The sequence below is a fragment of the Podarcis raffonei genome, chromosome 6 (genome assembly GCF_027172205.1).
Source record: "Podarcis raffonei isolate rPodRaf1 chromosome 6, rPodRaf1.pri, whole genome shotgun sequence".
Taxonomy (NCBI): domain Eukaryota; kingdom Metazoa; phylum Chordata; class Lepidosauria; order Squamata; family Lacertidae; genus Podarcis; species Podarcis raffonei.
Window position 1 is genome coordinate 96,898,672 of NC_070607.1, and position 25,659 is coordinate 96,924,330.

General features: G+C 47.1%; 2 protein-coding genes across 4 annotated transcripts in view; one reads left to right on the top strand and one right to left on the bottom strand.

Annotated features, from left to right (window-relative positions):
- Positions 1–15,216, top strand: part of TTLL9 (tubulin tyrosine ligase like 9) — a 49,052-nt gene extending 33,836 nt beyond the window's left edge. For 2 of the 3 annotated variants that reach the window (XM_053394682.1, XM_053394683.1), the window contains exons 8-14: positions 2,154–2,194; positions 3,017–3,104; positions 4,383–4,441; positions 6,552–6,748; positions 9,923–10,036; positions 12,686–12,807; positions 14,641–15,216. In XM_053394682.1, the coding sequence (XP_053250657.1) occupies positions 2,154–2,194; positions 3,017–3,104; positions 4,383–4,441; positions 6,552–6,748; positions 9,923–10,036; positions 12,686–12,807; positions 14,641–14,711 (692 nt within the window). In that variant the 3' untranslated portion in view covers positions 14,712–15,216. The remainder of the gene's footprint in view (positions 1–2,153; positions 2,195–3,016; positions 3,105–4,382; positions 4,442–6,551; positions 6,749–9,922; positions 10,037–12,685; positions 12,808–14,640) is intronic. The other variant, XM_053394684.1, reaches the window with a different exon arrangement.
- A 2,885-nt stretch (positions 15,217–18,101) lies between these two features.
- Positions 18,102–25,659, bottom strand: part of PDRG1 (p53 and DNA damage regulated 1) — an 11,471-nt gene continuing 3,913 nt past the window's right edge. Inside the window, 3 exon segments of the mRNA XM_053394686.1 lie at positions 18,102–18,553; positions 21,227–21,307; positions 23,151–23,225. Of these exon segments, the coding sequence (XP_053250661.1) occupies positions 18,471–18,553; positions 21,227–21,307; positions 23,151–23,225 (239 nt within the window). The 3' untranslated portion in view covers positions 18,102–18,470.

The window sequence follows — 25,659 nt, forward strand, 5'->3', positions numbered from 1 at the left end:
AATAAGGTGGGGCACATGCCCACTCAGCCCCCTTGCTGGAATAGGCTGCCCAATGGAGATTGTATTTCCTAAAGGTAAAGGTAAAGGGACCCCTGACCATTAGGTCCAGTTGTGGCCGACTCTGGGGTTGCGGCGCTCATCTCGCTTTACTGGCCGAGGGAGCCGGCATACAGCTTCTGGGTCATGGGGCCCGCATGACTAAGCTGCTTCTGGCGAACCAGAGCAGCGCACGGAAACACCATTTACCTTCCCGCCGGAGCGGTACCTATTTATCTACTTGCACTTTGACATGCTTTCGAACTGCTAGGTTGGCAGGAGCAGGGACCGAACAACGGGAGCTCACCCTGTCGTGGCGATTCGAACTGCCGACCTTCTGACCTTCTGATCAGCAAGTCCTAAGCTCTGTGGATTAACCCACAGTGCCATCCACATCAGACTTAAAATGACCATTTGTACTAGTCTAAATGTACATGTGCGTGTGTCATGAATGGTTAGTTCCCACTCTTGCCCTCTGCATGTAGATCAACAGATAACTTCCCTCTTTGGGAAGTCAGAGAGAAGCTCTCATTCCCACTAGTTCCAGCTGCCTGCAATTGATACTGTATGCTCTGTCGGAGGTGAATGATGTTTGCGGCTCGCTCAGTAAACTATCCGGTGATTTGTTCTGTAGCGGATAAGGCACTTCTATTGTTTCTGATTGACTTTGACTTTTTTTATCTGTTTTTGTGGTTTTTGTTGCTTAACCGTGACAGCTATTGGTAGCAATTACACAGCCTTGAGCGATAAAACCTTCAGTTCCTCTGTTTACCTTTCAGCCGCTTCGCTGATGAGGCTAACCCAGGAGGGCTTTGGGTTTCCATGTTTCAATTCTTTCACCTATCATCATCATCATGGTCCCTTCCAACCCTAAAATTCTATGTATGATTCTATGCTATAAATATTCACACAGGTCCCACTTTAAAAACGTTTGCTATAAGAAAATTCACTTATCCAAACACAACGAGTTAGTACCCAAACCTCGCTATACACACTGAAGATTCAGATATTCAAACAGAGAGCATTTTTACTTTCTCGTTGGCCTTTTGCTGGTTGACTGAAGAACAGGGGAGGAAGGGAGGGGCGAGAGCAATTTTTTTCTGGGTTTTCCTCTCTCTTTTTGCCCTTTGGAGGTCAACATTCTGTGCTTGGGGATGCATTAGAAATCTCCCCATAGGAATCAGTGAAAATCATCATTCTGTTCTGTAAGTGGAACCTGCATGTACATAATAGTCCTAACATAAGCAAAAAAGACAGTTTGCTGCCCCAAGGTGCTTACAGTCTAAGAGTACCTCCAGACTGGGAGTATGGGTGTATTCTGTGACATGTCATTGATGCAATAAGAGTGTGCTACTAGTGGATTTGTACCAGACCACCCACACAACCCACTCAGTTGTTCTGCAATGCTTCCCCAGTGTTGCTGCATTGTGATAGTAAAGGTAAAGGGACCCCTGACCATTAGGTCCAGTCATGGCCGACTCTGGGGTTGCGGCGCTCATCTCGCTTTATTGGCCAAGGGAGCCTGCGTACAGCTTCCGGGTCATGTGGCCAGCATGACTAAGCCGCTTCTGGCAAACCAGAGCAGCGCATGGAAACGCCGTTTACCTTCCCGCCGGAGTGGTACCTATTTATCTACTTGCACTTTGACGTGTTTTCGAACCGCTAGGTTGGCAGGAGCAGGGACCGAGGAACGGGAGCTCACCCCGTTGCAGGGATTCAAACGACCGACCTTCTGATCAGCAAGTCCTAGGCTCTGTGGTTTAACCCACAGCGCCACCAGCGTCCCAGCACAACAAAAGTGGACAACCCACCCACCCCGGAATATTTGTGGTATAAAAGTTACAAGACTTCAGGAGGAAGTTACGGGGCAAGCACTGATTGGAAGTGAAGCGCTTTGTTTGCCCCCAAAACCTTTGCAGACACAAACAGTATTGAAAATGGGATTGTGTATAACCGCCCTGATACCGCCAGGAGCACAAATCACCATGAGTGCCGAAATGAAAGGACACATGGAAGGAACTAACGCAAATGTAATGCCATCCTTCTCTCCTGAGAATGAGGAATAAATAGCACAGGTGGGGCAGTAATTCATAAAGCTATTTCTCTTGGGTTCACAGGGCGGAAGTTTGACTTGAGAGTGTACGTCCTAGTCATGTCGGTGAGTGAACAGGCCGTCGCCCCTGCAATGCCTAGCCCATCCCCTAAATTGATGTGATAGCCAGCTAGGAGGGACTTCTACCTGAAGGAGCGTCTCCACCCCCATCATTCTGCCCGGACGCTGAGGTCCAGCGCCGAGGGCCTTCTGGCGGTTCCCTCACTTCAAGAAGCAAAGTTACAGGGAACGAGGCAGAGGGCCTTCTTGGTGGTGGCACCCGCCCTGTGGAACGCCCTCCCACCAGATGTCAAAGAGACAAACAACTACCCGATATTTAGAAAACATCTGAAGGCAGCCCTGTTCAGGGAAGTTTTTAATGTGTGACATTTTGATGTGTTTTTGGTCTTTGTTGGAAGCCGCCCAGAGTGGCTGGGGAGACCCAGCCAGGTGGGCAGCATAAAGGTAAAGGGACCCCTGACCATTAGGTCCAGTCGTGACCGACTCTAGGATTGCGGCGCTCATGTCGCTTTATTGGCCAAGGGAGCCGGCGTACAGCTTCCGGGTCATGTGGCCAGCATGACTAAGTCACTTCTGGCGAACCAGAGCAGTGCACGGAAATGCCATTTACCTTCCTGCTGGAGTGGTATCTATTTATCTACTTGCACTTTGATGTGCTTTCGAATTGCTAGGTGGGCAGGAGCAGGGACCGAGCAACGGGAGCTCACCCCGTTGCGGGGATTCGAACCGCCGACCTTCTGATCGGCAAGCCCAAGAGGCTCTGTGGTTTAACCCACAGGGCCACCCGCGTCCCTGCATGGGCAGAGTACAAATTATGAATTATTGTTGCTGCTGCTGCTGCTCACCACTGCTTTCTCTTCCTCCCAGTATATCCCACTCAAAGCCTGGCTTTACCGGGATGGCTTTGCTCGCTTCTCCAACACCCGCTTCACCCTGAACACCATCGACGACCACTGTATCCTGACCTGTCTGCATGTTGCATGAGCTGCTTCAGGACAGAACAACTTTTTGTCAACTGTTGGGTGGGGCGGGGGAGGGACATTTGCAGCAAGATGCCCGTGTGCTTGGTGCAGGAAGATTGCAGAGCCCACTCACACTGACCAGGTCTGGCAGCAAAGGTGTGCAGCCTTGCCTGAAGTCCCTGGCAGATTGAGGCAGCTGCAAGCCCTGAAACAGTCTTCCAGCCCATTTTGGGGCCACTGAGGACCAAACCGCATGCGATGCTAAATGCATCACTGCTTAGGAAGCTACTTCATATCTGTTTCCATATGTTCTATTTATTGCATTTATACAATATGCCTTTTATGTGGGAGGAAAATATTAATCCCTGTGACCCACATGTGTGGGGTGAATTGGCTGGGTGCCTGGTTCAAAATGCAGGGCTAAACTCACACTCCAGCAGGAAAGAGACCTCACTAGCAGAGTTTAAACATACAAAAGTCAAGCAGCAATATAGCGTTAGGAGGGCAGGTTGTTAGAAGTTTTTAGTCTGCATGTGAACAGTGCCCCTCTCTTTCTACCGCTTTTGCAATGAACAGACCACACACTGTTAAGTAAGTTTAAAATGATTTACTTACAAAACATTCCATAGGTGAGATTCATGCATTTATCCAAGCAGCAGCAAAGAGAACACAGGCAGAATAATCTTGGGTAGAAAGTGGAAAAATAGTGTCAAACACGTGCTCTAAGCTTGGCGCTTGCTTAGGCATGTCTTCCTTGGTCAGTCACATGATGCAGAGAGAGTGAGGGAACAGGAAGAGAAGGCTTCACTTCCTCCCTCACTGGAGAAGAGTGGGCGTGACCTACGTAGCTGAGTCTAGGAATTTAACTCTGTGATCTTAACCCATTCAGTCACTAAGACAGGATCTACACACGAGAAAAACCCGCTATAAATAAGTCATAAATTAAATTGTTATAACGAAAGAAAAAAACTGTATGTAAAATCACATGGGCAAAGTTTTGTGCTCTACATCGCCACCTGGTGTCGCATGTTTATAACGAAGTTATAGCGTTGCAACATGGCTGCTGTAGCTGAGTCCTAACTTTTCCTCCAGGAAAAGGTGGCATGCATGGTGCTCCCCCTCCCCATTTAATCCCCATGGCAACCCCATGGGCAGGAGGCTAGATGAACTGAGTAGCCGGGGCAAAGGGAAGCTGTTTTGGGAGCCAGGTTCATATTTTGGATTCCGGGAGCATCTCTTTCATATCATCCTTACCTCCCGCCTCCTGCCAGATGTTCACCTGACAAATGTAGCTGTGCAAAAGACAGCCCCTGACTACGACCCCGAAAAGGTGAGCAATGAGGGCCCAGGTACCCAAACCCTTCTGTTTCAGGGGCCGGGGTGGTTTGGATGGGGGCTGGGCGAGGCCACATTTCAAATCCTCACCCAAGGAGTGGCTGTAGCAGGAGGACCAATGGGTTAAGAGTCAAGATAGAGGAAACATGTTAACTGTAGCCCCTTTGGGCTCTGCATTTTGGGGGTGCCACTTCACCCTGTTTTTACAACTTGCCCTGCACATAGGTAAAGGTAAAGGGACCCCTGACCATTAGGTCCAGTCGCTTGCAGCACTCATCTTGCTTTATTGGCCGAGGGAGCCAGCGTACAGCTTCCGGGTCATGTGGCCAGCATGACTAAGCCGCTTCTGGCGAACCAGAGCAGCGCATGGAAACGCCATTTACCTTCCCGCCGGAGCGGTACCTCTTTATCTACTTGCACTTTGACGTGCTTTCAAACTGATAGGTTGGCAAGAGCAGGGACTGAGCAACGGGAGCTCACCCCATCGTGGGGATTCGAACCACCGACCTTCTGATCGGCAAGTCCTAGGCTCTTTGGTTTAACATCACGCGCATGCGCAGAAGCAGCGAATCGTGACACGTGCAGACGCACATGTTCTGCTCATATTGTTCGTTCACAACCAGAGTTACCACTGTATCGCGATGTTGAAAACCAGAGGTTGCCCAGCCCTACGCGGGGCTAGTTGAAGAGGCCTGGGGAGCCACACTCTGCTTCTGGGCCTGAGGTTCCACACTCCGAGCGCAATACTTTAGGTGCAGGGAGTGCCTCAGTACTGTGCTGTCTCTGTAAGGTACTTGACATTGCTGCCGTCCCACCAGCTGCTGGGCTACCAGGCTCATGGAAACATTCTTGTGATATAAATGGAGCGCCCCATCTGTTAAAAAAAAAAACACCCAACAACCCTAGATGTCCAGTTGGGTTTTTATAAGCAGCTGCCACCGCCACTCTTGGCTGTTTTGGCCTGTGTCCATTCTATCGATCTCGTTTATGGCTCACCCTTTTTCCACAGAGCTCAGAGCGACAGTTGATCTCTTTTGGTCTCTTAGCAATCTTGAGAGGTAAAGTAAACTGAGAGGCGAGGGACGAGTGGGGATTCAAACCCGAGTCTCCCCAATCCAAACCCACCTCTCCGTGTCCCTCTCTGTTGGCAGTCAGTAGAAAAAAGACAGTCACGGAACCGAGAAATTGCACAAAACAAATGAAATACCGTGAAAATCCCTGAAACGAGAAGTAATCGACTAGAAATATTATCTTATGGAAATAAACTCAATAATAAAAATCAAAGAGTTTAAGGAAAAAATTAGAAAAACCTCAAATTGAATGAAGCCTTAATGGGATGTCAGCTACAAACCTCGTTTCACTGAACTGTTCAGTTTCCTCAGAAGGAAATAGAAAAATCAAAAACCTTAAATGACCAAAATTCACAAGAAGGGGGTAGAACTCCCCAAAACTCTGAAATATTTATAATCCTGGGTCGACCTAGGTGAAGCAAAGCGTAGCAATAAAGGACTGAGGACTCAAAGGTACAATTTCTAATATTGAATTTACAAAAAAGGTTTGGAAACCCAAGTGGCAAGTTTTAAACAAAGCCAATTTAGAGGAAGCAAAGCCCAGTAGTAAAGAGTTGGGGACTCCGAAGTGAAAATTCTAGTGTTGCCTTTACGAAAAGGTTTAAAAAACCTAAATGGCACAAATTCAAAGAAAGGAATACAAGATAAGCTGTTTTAGATTTTTTCCCCTTAAACTCTTTGATTCTTATTATTTAGTTTATTTTCATAAGATAATATTTCTAGTCGATTACTTCTTGTTTCAGGGATTTTCACGGTACAGTGGTGCCTCGGGTTACAGACGCTTCAGGTTACATACGCTTCAGGTTACAGACTCCGCTAACCCAGAAATAGTGCTTCAGGTTAAGAACTTTGCTTCAGGATGAGAACAGAAATCGTGCTCCGGCAGCGCGGCAGCAGCTGGAAGCCCCATTAGCTAAAGTGGTGCTTCAGGTTAAGAACAGTTTCAGGTTAAGTACGGACCTCTGGAACAAATTAAGTACTTAACCCGAGGTACCACTGTATTTCATTTGTGTTGTGCAACCTCTTTGTTGGCAGGGCTGCAAGTGGATGATCCAGAAGTTCCGCCTCTACCTGACCGCCAAGCACGGGGCGGAAGCCGTGGAGAACCTCTTTGCCGAGATGGACAACATTTTCATCAAGAGCCTGCAGAGCGTCCAGAAAGTCATCATCAGCGACAAGCACTGCTTTGAGCTCTACGGCTACGATATCCTGATCGACCAAAACCTCAAGCCGTAAGGGGGGGAGAGGGTCAGAGGATACTCCCAAGGGAAGGGAGGTAGCTCAGTTGCTCTGGATCAGAAGAGGAGGAGGAGGAAGAGGAGAGACAGCAGGAGCTGGAAGGGCTGGCTGGGCAGCAGACAGCTCAAGGGAAGGAAAAAAAGATTGCAAGGTGTTGGGAACAGGAGATTTTTTAAGGGTTCATGGGTATCTCGCCTGCTCCCAATATCCAGTTATGTGGCTCTTTCCAATATCACACAACAGGGCCGCCACATAGTGGATTCAGGTAACCAAAGTGGAAGGATGGTGAAGAGCAGCCTTCTCCGACCTGGTGCCCTCCAGATGTTCTAGACTACAACTCCCATCATGCCTGACCATTTGCTGCACTGGCTGCTGGGAGCAGGGAGTCCCAACGGTTAAGAGAGAAATCCGAGGGCTCCCTTGGACAAAAAACAAGGACACCAGCCAGGAATACCAGAGCAAAACAGCAGCCAGTAGGCTTGGTCTTTGTTGAAGACTGTCGCGACAGGACTCCCACCTGCCACAAGGTGGAACAAGGTGGAAGCCCTGAACAAAAGAGAACCCCAACTTTTATTAGCTGCTAATCCCCGTGTTACACACCCCTAAACTACACCACTTATACATCACGGTTACATCATAAAAGGGGAGGTCTGGTGGCCGTAATCTGAGCATCCTGGACCCTGCCCCATGGTTCTCCTTGCCCTCCACCAAACACCCATCAAGTGAAACCAAAAATATATTTACATTTCCCTGTTTCCCAGCCAAGTTAATCACATCCGTTTGTCTTCATCTGGGTTTGTTATTTCTGGAATGGCACTCAGGTATCAGGATGCCAGGAATTATCCCTCAGGCAGAGGGGCTGCTGAGGAGCTGAGCTCACATGTCTATATGAATTTCTGAAGTTTCCCCAGTGAGCCAGCACATAGATACATTTATCAGTGAATTCTTACACTTGGTATTGTGCAGCAAAGGTCCTTTGAATAGATAGGAAGAAACTGTGATGAAGTGTTTTGTGGGGACAAATCACAAAAGTCACGAAAGTGATTGTGCTGGTTTTGGTAGTGGGCTGCACGTGCCTGATATCTGCTGGAGGGGCAACCCCCACCCCCAACCTACACATATATTCCTGCAACACGACAACATTTGGAGGGCACCAAGTTGGGGAAGGCAGATTCAGAGCACTACAGAGTTTTCAGCACAATCCTATCCATGCCTTCTCGGAAGGAAGGCCCTATGGGTTTCGCGGGTGGGGGGGGGAGTTCCCCCACGTAGGTGGATATTGAATTATGGCCGTTGGCTGTCTTAACTGCTGTATTCCGAGGGGAAAGCGTAGATCCGTAGGGAATAGGACTCTTTAACAGAATTCTCAGGTTTCTCACAATGCAGTAAGTCTCGGGGGGTTGGGGAAATTGAAACTGGTTTAAATCCAATTTTCGTTTGCAGGGGCAAATGTAGTTAGAGGGGAACCTTTGCTTCTTGCCATTCCCTTATATTGTCCAAAGGGAGAAGAGGTCAGCAAGGCAGGATTGTGCCTTTTCTCGCCATTCTAGCCTCCAGCCATCCTCTCGCCTGCCCACCCATATTTCCCCTCCGCCCTTGGCAAGGAAAACTGGCACAATCAATTTCAGACCTGCCACTCTCCTTTCGAGCTCTGCCCTCTTGGTTTTGCCCCCCGCCCCCTCTGCTGTGGCTGCTGGTTCAATTAGCGCCTTGGTGGCTTGTCAGCATTGCTCCGGTGCCTCTGCCACAACCCTGGGGACAGCTTTATTTAAAAGGAGCCGATAAGCAGACGCCAGGCAGCCACCGTCTGGAGCAGCGACTCTGCATTGTCTGACGCGCTCTGAGGAACATGGAGCCTGCCTCCCTTGGCACTCGACAGAGACCGAGTAGCAAATCCCGGGGCCTTGCAGGAGAGGACTGCAGCCCAGCTTCTTCGCATTATTTGGCTGGCTCTTCCCCAAAGCCTTTGGGTGGAAATTTGCACCCAGGTCTTCAAAAATCTGGGGCAGATGGGGCTTGCTTACCTAGGAAGGTAGCCCATCTAGAAGAAGGAAGACTCTGGTCCTAAACCTCCCAGGATTCATGAGAACGGGCATCATCATCATCATCATCATCATCATTTATTTATACCCCGCCCATCTGGCTGGGTTTCCCCAGCCACTCTGGGCGGCTTCCAACAGAACACTAAAATACAATAACCTATTAAACATTAAAAGCTTCCTTAAACAGGGCTGCCTTCAGATGTCTTCTAAAAGTTTGGTAGTTGTTTTTCTCTTTGACCTCTGGTGGGAGGGCGTTCCACACCAGGGTAGCTCTGTTTTGGGAAGTTTTTAATGTTTGACGTTTGATTGTGCTTTTAATACAGTCATACCTCGTGTTGCATTTGCTTCGTGATATATTTTTTTAGGTTGCGTCCCGCGGCGACCCGGAAGTACTGGAAAGGGTTACTTCCGGGTTTCACCGCTTGTGCAGGTGCGCAAAATGATGTCACACGCATGTGCAGACGCGGCGAATCGCGCAGAAGAAGGGAGGGTCTATGGAGGTTAGAAGGGGCTGAATTCTCCGTAGTCCCAATAAGCCCTATGGGATGAAGCAGTTGGCAAGGTTCTTGGGGAAAGCCCCAAACTTGCTTCCCCTACAAGCCACTGATGGCACTAAGAGCACAGTCTGGTAGCGTGCTCAGATACACCCCTTTACTTTCTCCTCACCTGTGGGGACACTTCCTCAAAGAGAGTAGGCTGGCCAATGAATGAAGCAGGATTCTGCATGCTTCATCTAATAATAATAATAATAATAATAATAATAATAATAATAATTTTTATTTATACCCCGCCCTCCCCAGCCAAGGCCGGGCCCAGGGCGGCTAACAAGCAAAAATAAAAACAAGTTGAATGAATACAACTTAAAAACAAGATTAAAATACAACATTAAAACATTAAAATGCAGCCTCATCACAGGAGGAGAAAGGAATGCACCTCTCGCACCCGTATCAACCAGTCAGCCTCCACAGGGCAGCTTTGCATCGGTGAACTGCCTCCCCATAACCAAACCGCATGGACCCACAATGAAAAGACAAGCCAAAGCCCGACCTCCTTAGCTCCGGATGCATTAAGCACACAAAGCAGCCCCTTCCAGCTCCCACTGCTCTCTTTTGCTATATTTGGCAGGTGGCTTCTCGAAGTTAATGCTTCCCCCTCCCTCACGGCCAGCAGCCAAGAGGACTATGAACTCAAGACTCATCTTCTGGAGGACACCCTGAACATAGTGGACATGGAGGGCAGGTGAGTAGAGCAGATGAGTTTAGTCGTTTAGTCGTGTCCGCCTCTTCGTGACCCCGTGGACCAGAGCATGCCAGGCACTCCTGTCCTCCACTGCCTCCCACAGTTTGGTCAAACTCATGCTGGTAGCTTCAAGAACACTGTCCCACCATCTCGTCCTCTGTCGTCCCCTTCTCCTTGTGCCCTCCATCTTTCCCAACATCAGGGTCTTTCCCAGGGAGTCTTTTTTTCTTATGAGGTGGCCAAAGTCTTGGAGCCTCAGCTTCAGGATCTGTCCTTCCAGTGAGCACTCAGGGCTGATTTCCTTCAGAATGGAGAGGTTTGATCTTCTTGCAGTCCATGGGACTCTCAAGAGTCTCCTCCAGCACCAGAATTCAAAAGCATCTATTCTTCGGCGATCAGCCTTCTTTATGGTCCAGCTCTCACTTCCACACATCACTACTGGGAAAACCATAGCTTTAACTATATGGACCTTTGTCAGCAAGGTGATGACAAATCAGTTGTTAATAATTATAAAACCACGTCAAAGCCCCACAATGGGTTACAGCAATTAAAGCACAATGTTGTTGTTTAGTCATTTAGTCGTGTCCGACTCTTCGTGACCCCCTGGACCAGAGCACGCCAGGCACTCCTGTCTTCCAATGCCTCCCGCAGTTTGGTCAAACTCATGCTGGTAGCTTCGAGAACACTGTCCCACCATCTCGTCCTCTGTCGTCCCCTTCTCCTTGTGCCCTCCATCTTTCCCAACATCAGGGTCTTTTCCAGGGAGTCTTCTCTTCTCATGAGGTGGCCAAAGTACTGGAGCCTCAGCTTCAGGATCTGTCCTTCCAGTGAGCACTCAGGGCTGATTTCCTTAAGAATGGGGAGGTTTGATCTTCTTGCAGTCCATGGGACTCTCTGTTGGCTCTACTAACCTTTACAGTGTGCCTTCCGCACTGTCGATCCCCCTGAGGGTGCAGCAGGAGTCTTTGCCCTATGGAAATAAGCAACAAGACATGTGCACTGCTTACGACTCCCACAGTTTTCCTGCATTCTCAAGTGCTGCAACCCTTAATCTTATGCAGTGCACCAAAGCCAAGTGCAAGTTCATGGGAAATGTTTCGAACCACTTGTTTTCCTGTGTCGACCGTCTTTCTGCAAAACCACCCAGTCCTCCTCGGTCTCTCCAACCTCCTTTTGCAGGAACTTCTTCCTAGATTCCTCTTGAAGCAAAGCTTATTTGTTTTTAAATAAATTTTATTATTATTAATTGACATCCATACACAATCTTAGGTACATGTACAGCCTTAAATAATTACACCATTAAATATTGATTTAAACTTGTATTTGTACATGCTCTTTTCTAATAATTTCTAACTAAACAAAAATAAACCAAAATAAAAATCCAGTAAACTAAATTATATGAAAACAGACCTCCCATCATTTCCCGATGTAAATTACATTTACAACATTGAACGTACTTATACTTACTCTTACTAGAGTTTCTAGTACTTTCTTATAACATACCATACTGTTTTTCCTTGCTTAGTAGTATTTAATTTACACAAGGGTCATTCAAACGCTGCTATAGATGTTATGTCGTTGTTATATTTTTGTAGGTATTTCTTAAACATATCCCCATTTTGCGTGAATGATTGTTTTGTATTTCCCCTTAATCTATCTGTCAATTGAGCCAATTCTGCATGGTCTAATAACTTATTCTGCCATTCCCTTACAACTTTTCCCCCTTTCCAGTTTGATGCAATTAATAATCGGGCAGCCGAAGCAAAGTTTATTTGTGTTCCTAATCCACTCCCTTTAAAAGACTCGGGGCAATTAAGGAAGACGATATATGCCAACACACCTTGCCAGGAAAGTGCTGGGTCAATAAACCAGGTGGATCGCTCTGTTCTAGGGTGATCATCAGAAGCAGTTTTCTGAATTCATATATATATATATATATATATATACATATATATATATATATATATATATATACATACATATATATATATATATATATATATAATTTTTATTTATTTTAACATATAAATTATAAAACGTACCACAAAACTTATCACTTATACAATCTTTTTAGACTTCCATCAGACCTCTGATGATCCACTGTTTTAACCACTTCTTATGCATTTCTTAACTTTATATTGCCTTTACATCTCTTAACAAATCACCCTTCCCCTTCTCCATTTTTGCAATATTTCCAATAATACTCCTCACAAAAATTCTTGCAAACCTACAAACGTCGTCTGATCTTCACAAATACTTTTCAAATAGTCCGTAAATTTACTCCAGTCCTCCGTGAATTTCTGGTCCTGCCTGTTTCGAATCCTTCCTGTTAGTTTATCTAGTCCATTAACTTCATCCTCCATTCTTCAATCGTCGGTAATTTTTCTTGCTTCCATTTTTGCGTCAGTAATATTCTAGCTGCTGTTATTGCATATAAAAAGAGCTTACATTCCTTTCTCAGTTTTCTGAATTCTCAATGGCATGCATCCCTTGTACAGGAGATGGATAAGCACTAAACTCACCTCTGTCCTCCCAAGCTGCCATCTCAACATCCCCTCCAAGGCTGGAGCTTGGATGAGCAAATCCATCCCAGGAAGGGAGATGCAGGATACAGGCCTGCCATTGACTCTCAAGCCTTTGTTCCTACAGGTTGACGGGGAAGGAGAAGCGGGTTGGAGGCTTTGACCTAATCTGGAATGACGGTCCCGTCAGCAGAGAAGATGGGAATCTGGACACACCCATGAACGGTTTTGTTGCAAACACCCACCTAGGTATTCAGCCGAGTGGCTCTTAGGAGACATAGGCAGGGTGGGGGCTGCAGGCTTTGCTGTTTCCCCACCCCCGGATGTGTCAAACCCATCTCAGCACTGGAGAGTGGTGGCTGGGATCATAGTAGTAGTAGTAGTAGTAGTAGTAGTAGTAGTAGTAATAATAATAATAATAATAATAATAATTTATTATTTATACCCCGCCATCTGGCTGGGTTACCCCAGCCACTCTGGGTGGTTTCCAACAAAGTATTAAAATACAGTAGTCTGTTAAACATTAAAAGCTTCCCTAAACAGGGCTGCCTTCAGATGTCTTCTAAAAGTCTGGTAGTTGTTCTTCTCTTTGACATCTGGCGGGAGGGCGTTCCACAGGGTGGGTGCCACTACCGAGAAGGCCCTCTGCCTGGTTCCCTGTAACTTGGCTTCTCGCAGCGAGGGAACCACCAGAAGGCCCTTGGAGCTGGACCTCATTGTCTGGACAGAACGATGGGGGTGGAGACGCTCCTTCAGGTATACTGGACCGAGGCCGTTTAGGGCTTTAAAGGTCAGCACCAATACTTTGAATTGTGCTCAGAAACGTACTGGGAGCCAATGTAGGTCTTTCAATACCGGTGTTATATGGTCTTGGCGGCCGCTCCCCGTCACCAGTCTAGCTGCCGCATTCTGAATTAGTTGTAGTTTCCGGGTCACCTTCAAAGGTAGCCCCACGTAGAGCGCATTGCAGTAGTCCAAGCGGGAGATAACTAGAGCATGCACCACTATGGCGAGACAGTCCGCGGGCAGGTAGGGTCTCAGGCTGCGTACCAGGTGGAGCTGGAAAACAGCTGCCCTGGACACAGAATTGACCTGTGCCTCCATGGACAGCTGTGAGTCCAAGACGACTCCCAGGCTGCGCACCTGGTCCTTCAGGGTCACAGTTACCCCATTCAGGACCAGGGACACCCGCCTGCCCCCTGTCCCCCCAAAAACAGTACTTCTGTCTTGTCAGGATTTAACCTCAATCCATTATCCACCATCCATCCTCCAACCACCTCCAGACACTCACACAGGACCTTCACCACCTTCACTGGTTCTGATTTGAAAGAGAGGTAGAGCTGGTTATCATCTGCATACTGATGAACACCCAACCCAAACCCCCTGATGATCTCTCCCAGCGGCTGCATGTAGATGTTGAAAAGCCGCAGGTAGTGTTTTGCTGCTTCCGTGCATGCGCGTGACATCATTTTGAGCATCTGCGCATGCGCAGAGCACAACCCGAAAGCGCTCAACCTGAAGCACATTCAACTCGAGGTATGACTATAACTTGAATCCATTGGTTCAAGTCCTACCCTCCAGAGCAGGAATTATGGGAATAGATCTTGACAGGTTAATTCAGGGTAGTTGTTTCTGAATCAGCCTAGCTGTTTTAAGTTGCTGCTGGCGATTCATTCAATATTCTAGGAGATGATATCGATATTATCATACTTCTTTTTTTTAAATCCCTTATGCATTGCTGCTTTAAGCCACCACAGCCTCCTCAACTTCACCACCCATTTCACTTGAATAGCTTCCCAAAAGGCACACAGTACAGATTATCACGGTGTTGTGGTCCGTTCTTTGCTTGATGTTGACTTGAGGAGACTGGTCTCTCTCTTTCCACCTCCAACTCCATCAGTCTCAGCGCCTATCACAGGCTGTCAGGTAGTACTAAGGTGGGGGTGAGAAGCTCCTGCAGCGTTTCCTGGGGGCACACTTTCAAACTGACTGAACCACAGCTCAGCCAGAGAGGCAGATTATCTCCTAGCTGCGTGGAGGGGACAAGTCACATGTAACACCTTGTTATCGCTTTCATTTCAGGCTACAACAATGACAGGAAGAAACAGCTGAGGCAGCTTTTCAAGTCTTTTCAGACGCAGCAGAAAGTTTAAACATTGCAGCGGAGAAATGGTCAGATGTCGGGTGTGTGTGTGTGTGTGTCCGGGCTCTGGAGCTGAAGTGAGACCCTTGCCGGCTTTGTTGCCTCAATTATGTGTCTGCGGAGATTTCCTCCACTTTGGGGAGCTTCAGATGCGCTGTTGAGAAGATTCCCTTTCCCAGCAGGCTGACCAAGCACTGGACACAGAACAGCTTTTAACCTGGGCATGTTGCAAAGCGAGGTCTATTGCACCGTGTTTTGGAGCAGGCAGATGGTGCACTAATCACCTGGCCAGGTTGAAGCAGTGCTTAACATGAACAGCATCCGTGGGGGCGACAGCCAGGGGAGGAATACAATTGTTGCTCCGCCAACTGATTGCAGCAAAGCAACTGACACCACCCACGTGCAAGGCTGAAGAGAGTGATGCGTCCCACCTAAAGACCCACTGCCTTGACTAAAATGCATTGCAGCAAGCATGAATAAAAATTAATGCCTTAGTACTGCTAAGGACCCAGAAACATGTCCCTTTGGTTCTTGACTAGAGAATAATGTTATGGGGTGGCAGAGCGGCAGGGCACACCAGAACAACCTGCTGGTCCTTGATAATTGTTTCCCTGAGAGTGGATCCCTTCCTTCCCTTTTGTACACTCACTGCTATAAGGAATGAAGTTGAAACTAAAGAATCTAAGCTTACAGGTCTAGAACAAGCCTGCCATGTTATAGGATTTAACTATTTGGAGATAACTATCTCATAACCAAAGGGATGCGGGTGGCACTGTGGGTTAAACTACAGAGCCTAGGACTTGCTGATCAGAAGGTCGGCGGTTCGAATCCCCACGACGGGGTGAGCTCCCGTTGCTCGGTCCCTGCTCCTGCCAACCTAGCAGTTCGAAAGCACGTCAAAGTGCAAGTAGATAAATAGGTACCGCTCCGGCAGGAAGGTAAAGGGCGTTTCCGTGCGCTGCTCTGGTTCACCAGAAGCGGCTTAGTCCTGCTGGCCACATGACCTGGAAGCTGTACACCAGCTCCCTCGGCCAATAAAGCGAGATGAGCGTTGCAACCCCAGAGTTGGTCACTACTGGACCTAATGGTCAGGGGTCCCTTTTCCTATTTCATAATCAAAGCACAAGGCTTTGGTGGATGGGTTTGCTCAGGTTCAAGTTTAAAGGTTGGATATATACATACAGTGGTACCTTGGTTCTCAAACTTAATCCGTTCTGGAAGTCTGTTCTAAAACCAAAGCGTTCCAAAACCGAGGCACGCTTTCCCAGAGAAAGTAATGCAAAATGGATTAATCCGTTCCAGACTTTTAAAAACCACCCCTAAAACAGCAATTTAGCATGGATTTTACTATCTAACGAGACCACTGATCCATAAAATGAAAGCAATAAACCGTGTACTGCAGTCACACAATCACTCAGTAGCTGAACTGGGTCTCACACAGTCACAAAAACAAAAGAGCTGCAAAAGCAAAATAAATAGCAAAAACAGACAGACCTCAGCGTAACACTCAAAACGGAAGTGTGACACTCACAATGGAAGTGTGGCACTCAAATCGGAAGCGTAACACTCGAAATGGAGCATGTTTGGCTTTCGAAAAAAATTCACAAACCGGAACACTTACTTCCGGGTTTGCAGTGTTTGGGTTCCAAGTTGTTTTGAGTACTAAGGTACCATCCTGAACAGAAACTGGATTGTGTACGGAGAATCCCCTGCTTTTCTCAAGAAGCAGAATAGAATTTCGAGCCTGGCAGCAGGGGTGGTGGAGCCAGGAATAGCACTTGCAGATGCAACTGGACATCCTTCACCCCCTCCAGTGAGATAACCTGATCTCAACACCACTTCTGAGGATGGGCGTGCATAGCTACCGTCCCCTGGCAGTACCGATCAGCTTTCACCGCATCACGGACTGCCACTTGATGGCTGGTCTTGTGAATGCTCCAAGAGCCCAGCTCACCTACAAGTTTGGGCTCAACCGACATTTTGAAAGTTTCAAGACACAGGAAAACAACAGCAGTGATAAGAAGTCTGTGAGCCTCCACATGCTACTCCTATCAGCCCCAGGCAGCATGACTGCTGCTGAGGGATGATGGGAGTTGTAGTCTAGCAATATTCCTGGGTTTGTGGTCACAAGTGACCTTTGTCCAACTACACAGGTCCATCATTTTTTAAAATGTATTTACTAAATTTGTAACTGCCCTTCATCTGTAGATCTCAGGCCAGGTCACAAGAGAAAAATACAAGATAAAAAACACAAAATACCTAATAAAAACAAGAACCAGTAACCCCCTACCTGCTTAGGCAATGCCACCTGCAGTAGCTGCTCCCTAGTGCCGAGACAAATCACCGCAGTAACTTCCATTCTGTTCAGTTGCTGCCGAGCTCTTTTGTCTTCTCTGGAGCTTAAGGGATCTGCCAACTGTTGATGGACATGTGGGTGAGCTTGCCATGACGCCTATTCCATAAAGCTCTGGTGATTCCATCGTCAAAGAAGCAAAAATGTACCCGGAGGATTTTACATAAAATAAATACAATGTGAGAGTGGGAAGACAGGAGCCACAGCAGGCTTCCAGGAAGTGGATTGGTGGATGTCCAGGCCAGGATTACAAGTGACTTCACAGAATCTTCTCTCTAAACCTAAGTTCCCACTAGACGACTCAGCACCCCCACCATGTAAAAATGGGAACTAGTGTGGTACCTCGGTTTAAGAACAGCCCTGTTTACGAACTATTCGGTTTACGAACTCCGCAAAACTGGAAGTAGTTTCCCAGTTTGTGAACTTTACCTCGGTCTAAGAACGGAATCCGAACTGTGGAAGGGGACCGGCGGCGGGAGGCCTCATTAGGGAAAGGGCACCTCTGTTTAAGAACGGTTTCGGTTTAAGAACGGACTTCCGGAACGGATTAAGTTCGTAAACCGAGGTACCACTGTACTGGTTAATGCGGTCATTTAACGTACAGGATGAAGCTTCTTTTGGAAAGCCGGGAGTGGAGAAGTTTGCCACCTACTGGTAACACAAAGTGCAGGTTGAAAGAGACAAGAGCTCACAACTTTGCAAAGCCAGGATTCCCAGGCTTGATTACCTTGACTTAAACCAATGATCAGTGCCTACAGTTCCATACAGCCTGCCCCATTTTAAGCTGGAAGAAGCTGCACAGAAGTGCCAGGTGTTTGGCAGGAGCTGAGGGAGGAGGCAAGCATTCCCAGCTGTGCCGTTTGGCGTTTTCGCACACCTGGCTCACAACCCCCTTCCCACAGCAAGACAGCCTATTGGGCAAAAGGGGCATGTGTGGCTTTCTGGGCTTTGTGCCCAGAGTTTTAACACATAGGAATTGATGAGCTCGGGCGACGAATCTTAACACGAGCAAGCTGAACAAAAGAACACTTTCCATCGCCACACAGCTTTTGGATTTGAGCATACAATTTATTAGTACAAAGACGTGTGCACAGTGTCCTGTTCCTGCTGCTTCCTTTCCAGCAGTCGGAACTCAGCAACCCATCTTACGACGACAACATTGCAACCTCTTACTCTTCGGGCTTCAATGCTTGTGCTTCAGTCAGGCTGTCAAAACTGCAGAAGGACACCAGCTTGAGCATTTTGCTTCACCCAAGCCCAAGCCTCTCCAACAAAGGATGCCAGGGATCAGATGCTCAACAGCTCAGGAAACCCCCTTTCTCAGGCATATGCGAAGCTGCCTTTTGAAAAGCGAGCAGTTCTCTCGAGTTTTTTCTGTGCAGGAGGCGGCTGCTAAATCCGCGCCAGGAAACCGCTTCAACCATCCACCACGTTTCTCATGAACCGCATCTCTTCGGCGCTCAAGGGCTTCAGACTGTAGCCTTTCAGCTCTGGCTTACCTTTGGAAAGAGCAAGGATTACATGAAAATGATGTACAAATGGTAAATAACACCAGTGCAGATAGGAAGAATGTATAAAACTGACTCAAACACATGTTGGAAATGTAAGGAAAAAGAAGGGACTTTTTACCATATGTGGTGGGACTGTAGTAAAATTTAAAAATTCTGGGAAATGATATATAACAAGTTGAAGAAAATGTTCCAATTAACATTTGTAAAAAAAGCCTGAAGCATTTTTGTTAGGGATTGTAGGAAAACACCTGCCAAGGAAACTGAAAAACATATTTATGTACATGACAACGGCAGCAAGAGTCTTAATAGCACAAGGATGGAAGAACGAGGAAATCCCGACCAAAGAACTGTGGCAAGAGAAATTGATGGACTATGCGGAATTGGCGAAATTGACACACAAACTACGTGATAAGGACAACTGTGACTTTAAAGACGAATGGGAACCTTTTACAAAGTATTTAAAGAAACAACAAAATGAACTGGACTCCTTGGCAGAGTTTGAATAAACATACACAATTTTTTAATTGGTAACATATGGACAGATAAATTAAGGATCTTTACAATTTTATAATATGCAGAGAATAATATGTGCTGGAAAACCAGAGAGAGGAGCTGAGGGAAGTCTGGGGGTGGGTGGGAGGGGTTTTTTTCTTTTTGGGGAGGGGGAAAAGGGGGGGAATGAGGATGGTGTATTTTTGATAAATTGCTATGTTGAAATTCTTAATAAAAATATTTTTAAAAAATAAAATAGGAAAGAGCAAGGAGATGAAGAGAGTTAAAAAGGTTGGGAGGAGCCATAGTAGAAGCACCAGCCGAGCCACTGGGGAATTTGCAGCTTCCTTTTTCAAAGTGTGGCTTTGGCTCCCTTGCCTGGATTGCTGGGGACTAGATGTACCATCACTGGCTGCGAAGTGCTCAACGGTAAAGGACAAACATTTGGCCCAAGAAGCTTAGAGCTGGGACAGAGGTGAGCAAATACAGTTTGAATTGATTCAGTTTCTGCCAAAGGATGCTCAGAAGACTACAGCCTCTTTGGTGGGGGATGGGGGAAGGAAAGAAGGAGCCTGCTCTGGAATAGCAGGAGGGACTCTGCGACCTTCCGGCCCTGCAGCTTTATGAACTGTCAATAAGGGATGAAGAAGAAAAAAACTTTCCACTGTGGCAATGCGGCTAAAGCTTTGCTTAATGATGCATCGTCACTTGGACACCGATAGGAGGGTAGAAGGGAAAGGGATTTAGACGGCGGAAACCTTACAAACTAGGCGAGGCATCCTTCACACAGCTAACCATTGTGTGACTGAATTTCAGAAGGTACAGGGCAGGTGGGGGAACCCCGTGCCCCCCCTCCCGCAACGGAAGTTCAAAACCTTTTGCTCCATGCTGCGATCCCAAATCGGATCTCCCCTCCCCTAAAGAAATCCTGCTATTTGCGTTGAAAGAAAAGCTTCGATTGGCAGAAATGGGAGCGTTTACTCCAGTGCAAATAGTAGGGGTGTGGGGCCTGATCCCAGGTCGAGACTGCTGCAGGGGTGGCCAAGGTGAAAACCTCCCTACCTCACACTAGGATTCTGATCCAGAATCCTGTAACTGCTATAAACTTTTAACTCATTTATAGCTTTCCTTTATACTTTGTTGGAAGCCGCCCAGAGTGGCTGGGGCAACCCAGTCAGATGGACACGGTACAAGAAATTTTGTTGTCGCTGTTGTTTGGCAGAAGCCTTTTCTTACAGTTTTCTCATTCCATGGAGGAAACACTTTGACCACAAAGTAGGCTGTTCCAGAGCACTCCCCAGAAGAAGGGAAGCTGCAAGGTCTTCTGGGTCTCTGGCAGTCTCATGGCTGCCTGGTTGATATTGACCAGTGACAGGGCCTTTTCAGTGGTAGTTCCCCGTTTGTAGAATACCCTCCCGGATGAGGTGCATTTGTCTCCCTCATTACTGACTTTCGGGGGAAATCTCAAAAGGTTCCTGTTCACCCAGACATTTGATGGTTGAAAGACATTGTCCCTGAGATCACTGTTTTTGGAGTGTTGCGTGGTTGTTGTATTTCTTTTGTTTGATTATTGATGTGTTTGCTGCCCTGAGGTCCTTTGAGAGGAAGAGCAAGATCTAAACTAAACCAATAAAATTACCCTCCTCCACCCCTTGCTTAGCTTATGGGAGCCAGTGTGGTGTAGTGGTTAAGAGTGGTAGTCTTGTAATCTGGGGAACCGGGTTCGCATCTCCGCTCCTCCACATGCAGCTGCTGGGTGACCTTGGGCCAGTCACGCTTCTCTGAAGTCTCTCAGCCCCACTCACCTCACAGAGTGTTTGTTGTGGGGGAGGAAGGGAAAGGAGAATGTGAGCCGCTTTGAGACTCCTCTGGGTAGTGATAAAGCGGGATATCAAATCCAAAAAAACCCCTTCTTCTTATAGAGAACACCCCAATAGACTTGAACCAGCCTATTCTCAGATATTTATAAGCGTACACCTGTTCTTAAAAGAATAATCCTGCTCACCCCAAACCGCTATGGTTATCCCAGATCACTATTGCTGATCGAGATGGCATGAAGAGTGGAGGCAAGAAGGCAACTTCTGAGCCCTGAGCACTTGATCAAGAGCCAAGCAACCCATTGTTCCCCATCAAACACAGCCACCTTATTCCAGCCTGTCCGGCAAATACCTTGAGCTTCCAAGAGACGGTTGACCTTCACTTTCAGCTCCTTCCGCAACTTGGCTATTTCTTCATCTAGAAGTTCTTGATCTAGAGAAAAAACAGTGACATGTCTTCTGGAAGATTTAAGACTCACTACCTGAATTAACTCTTATTACTCCTTGCTTTGTCTCTCGGGAGCAAGCACTGTGGTAGAAGGACTCTTTCTCCGCACTGGAAAGCTTGCCGTTGTGTTGTATTAAGATGCCCCCCTGCCTTTCAACTCATTAAAGGTAAAGGGACCCCTGACCATTAGGTCCAGTCGTGACCAACTCTGCGGTTGTGGCGCTCATCTCGCTTTACTGGCCGAGGGAGCCAGCATACAGCTGGCCAGCATGACTAAGCCGCTTCTGGCAAACCAGAGCAGCGCATGGAAACACCGTTTACCTTCCTGCCAGAGCAGTACCTATTTATCTACTTGCACTTTGATGTGCTTTCGAACTGCTAGGTTGGCAGTTCCCATTTAAGCTTCAGTTTAAACCAGTATGAATTACATCTCACTGGCGACTACAAGCCAAAGATTTTTATTTACTGCAACTAAACACAACAATTTGGGCACATCTCTTGCACACCAACAATTTCAATAAAATTCCAACACATGGATTTTGCTGTACACTACTACTACTAATTGGGGACGCGGGTGGCGCTGTGGGTAAAACCTCAGCGCCTAGGACTTGCCGATCGCATGGTCGGCGGTTCGAATCCCCGCGGCGGGGTGAGCTCCCGTCGTTCAGTCCCAGCTCCTGCCCACCTAGCAGTTTGAAAGCACCCTTAAGTGCAAGTAGATAAATAGGTACCGCTTTATAGCGGGAAGGTAAACGGCATTTCCGTGTGCTGCTCTGGTGCCGGTTCGCCGGAGCAGCATCGTCATGCTGGCCACGTGACCCGGAAGTGTCTGTGGACAGCGCTGGCTCCCGGCCTCTAGAGTGAGATGAGCGCACAACCCTAGAGTCTGTCAAGACTGGCCCGTATGGGCAGGGGTACCTTTACCTTTACCTTTACTACTACTAATTACACGAATACTAAACTAATACACTGTTGTAAACTGCCAATATATTTCTATGATACAACGGTATAAAAATATTTTTATAAATAAATACAAATAAATAATACAGTTGCATTTGAAAGGAGGATGGGATTTCCCCTCAAGGCTGGCTGGGTAACAGTTCAGGGGCTCTGTGTAATGTACAATTTGGCTGATTTGCTTCAGTCACTTTAGGCCTCAAAAGTTGTTGTTATTTAACTTATTTAGATTCTCTAGAAACACACAGTTAATACAACGTTGTCCCCATCTTCAAAAGGGGGGAGGGGAGAAGACTCTGGTAACTACCAACTGGTCAGCTTGACATCGATACTAGGAAAGGTCCCATAGCAGAAATTAAACCGTTAGCAGTTAGAAAAGGATGCTGTGATTACTAAGACCCAGCATGGCTTTCTCGAAAAGTCATGGCAGGTTAATCTCATTTCTTGTAGAGTTACAAGCTTGGGGGATCAGGGGAATGCTGTGGACATAGTGTATCTTGATTTCAGTAAGGCTTTTGACAAAGTCCTCTTTCCCCTTCAGTGGCCAGTTACTCAGCTTCTTCCCCCCTCTGCCTCTGGGGACAATTATCCCCCAACTGGCACCTTGAGAATCTCACCTTTCATTTTAAATAATATCAAGCTGGTTGACGGGCCTCATAACTGCAGGGTGCAGGCAAAAGTTTGACAGTGTGTGACAAAACCTTAGAAGCTAGCATGCACTCAGACGGCATCTACCACATCAGCACAAAGTTGCCAAGATGGTACAAACTATGAAAAGAGAACCAAGATGATGAACTGCAAATTGACTTGGCTCTCGAAACCACAGATTTTTTTTCCATGCAGATGACAGAAAACATAACGGGGCTCTTACCTCTCTGCAACATGTCCTTGGTTTTTGCTTTCCCAAACTGCACAAACATGTTCCCAAAGCAAACCATGACTTTATCTGAAAACAAGAAAACGAATCTGCATTAAAGAATCATAGAATTGTGGAGTGGGAAGAGACCCTGAGGGTCATCAAGTCTCACCCAATGCAATGCAAGAATCTCAGCTAAAACACCCATGGCAGATGATCATCCAATCTCTGCTTAAAAACCTCCAAGGAAGCAAAGGGGAGTCCACAACCTCCTGAGCGAGTCCCTTCCACTGCCAGACAACTCTCTCCATCAGAAAGTTCTTCCTAATGTTTAGCTGGAATCTCCCTGCTTGTCATCTGAATCCATTGGTTCGGATCCCACCTGATTACCTAAAGCAGGCATGGGCAAACTTGGCCCTCCAGCTGTTTTGGGACTACAACGCCCATCATCCCTAGCTAAGAGGACCAGTGGTCAGGGATGATGGGGATTGTAGTACCCAAACAGCTGGAGGGCCAAGTTTGGCCATGCCTGACCTAAAGCTCATGAACACCTTCTAAGTCTCTAAGTCTCATTAGAACAACCACCTAACAAAATAAATACAGTGGTACCTCGGGTTAAGAACTTAATTCATTCTGGAGGTCTGTTCTTAACCTGAAGCACCACCTTAGCTAATGGGGCCTCCCGCTGCCGCTGCACCGCCAGAGCACGATTTCTGTTCTCATCCTGAAGCAAAGTTCTTAACCCAAGGTACTATTTCTGGGTTAGTGGAGTCTGTAACCTGAAGCACCTGTAACCCGAGGTACCACTGTACAGTGGTACCTCTGGATGCAAACGGAATCCATTCCGGAGCCCCATTCGCATCCTGAAGCGAACGCAACCCGCGTCTGCAGGTCGCGATTCGCTGCTTCCGCGCATGCACGTTAAGTCATTTTGAGTGTCTGCGCATGCACGAGCGGAAAAACCCGGAAGTAACGTGCTCCGTTACTTCCGAGTCGCCATGGAGCGTAACCTGAAAACGCTCAACCTGAAGCACATTTAACCCGAGGTATGACTGTATACCCAGATCTGCCCTTCCCCTTACAAAACTGGAAGCCATATTCAACCAACTTGTTGTGCTAGTGGACGTCAGCGTGGGGATTCTCACTAGCACAACAGGACTTTATCCCACCCTTTTCCTCCCTCTGTGCCCTCCTCACCTCTGCTCAAGAGGGCTGGGAGAACCCCCAGAACAGCACGTGGGGTGGTGGTGGTGCTGAGGGGAAATGGTTCCACTGGGCAAACAGAAATTCCTGGGCTAACAGAATGGTCTCTTTAGCACTACACTTGAATGCAACCCCATTGGTGGGGCTGGGATGGAGGAAGTCAATGGACTCTGAAAAGCTTCCTGAGAATGAGAAATATTCCACAAGAGGGATAAAGCAGACACTGTCATTGGACAAAGAAGTAGCACAAAGGCCTGGCCTAAGACGCGCATGAAGCAAAGCACCATCGCAGGCCCAGCGCGTTTATTCCGCCTTGCCCTCATTAATGCAAAAGGCTTGCTGCGTGTGAGGGAAGCCAGGCAATTTGCTGAGCACAATCTTTCCCCGGGGAGAAGAGGAGACGCGGCTGCCACTTGCGGCAGACATTAGTCACCCAACTTAACGTGTCACCAGAAAACATTTGGATAGGACGGGCAGGCTGAAGGCTGGCAGCAAGGGAGCGGGGAGCCAGCGCAATTTGTGAAATGTAACAGTAACTATTATAAGTTATCACTAAACACTAGAGTTACTGCATTATTTCCCGTAGTGGCATCTGCATTTATAGTTACCAGCAGCACTGCAAAAATTTATGACGCAAAAGCCGTGACTGGGATCAGGCTGATTCCCTGTCCTGCTACTAAGCAGGATTATGAAACTTCTGCTGTCTGCTCTATTGAGCGGATACCGAGAAAAGAAGAGAAACTGCCATTCTTCTGACCTTATAAAGTGATTTATTTATACAGGTGTGGAGGGAAAGGATCTAATTATTAAGAGACAGCCCAACACCGAGCTGAAGACATATTTCAAATTTCCAAGCATCACATTTCTAGGTTTTCAGATGATTTCCCCCCCACCTGAGTGTACCACATCCCAAAACAATACAAATGCAAGCAATTTAAACAAAACCTAACAAATATAGGAAGTCCAAGGCAAAATCAAAAAGCGGTTGTAACATTTACAGAAGAGGTAAGGTAGTCTGTCAAGTAACTTGGTCCTGAGCTGTATAGGGCCTTATAGGATCTTGTCGTAATCACGGTGCATTCAACTTCTACAGCGGCATCTGCAGCCAATTATTCATTTCTACAATTATGAGCTTGTTTCTCACTTCATGCTGGGGTGACCATCTTAGCCTCTCTTACAGTGCATGAAGGAGACAGCTGCATTTGATAAGCTTGCTCCAATCAAAATGCTCAAGAAGAAATGAAAGAGTTATTCCACATAACAAAATTGCCCTTGCTGTTATCTGAATTCTTTCTATCGCATCCTTCAAAATAATGCTGGC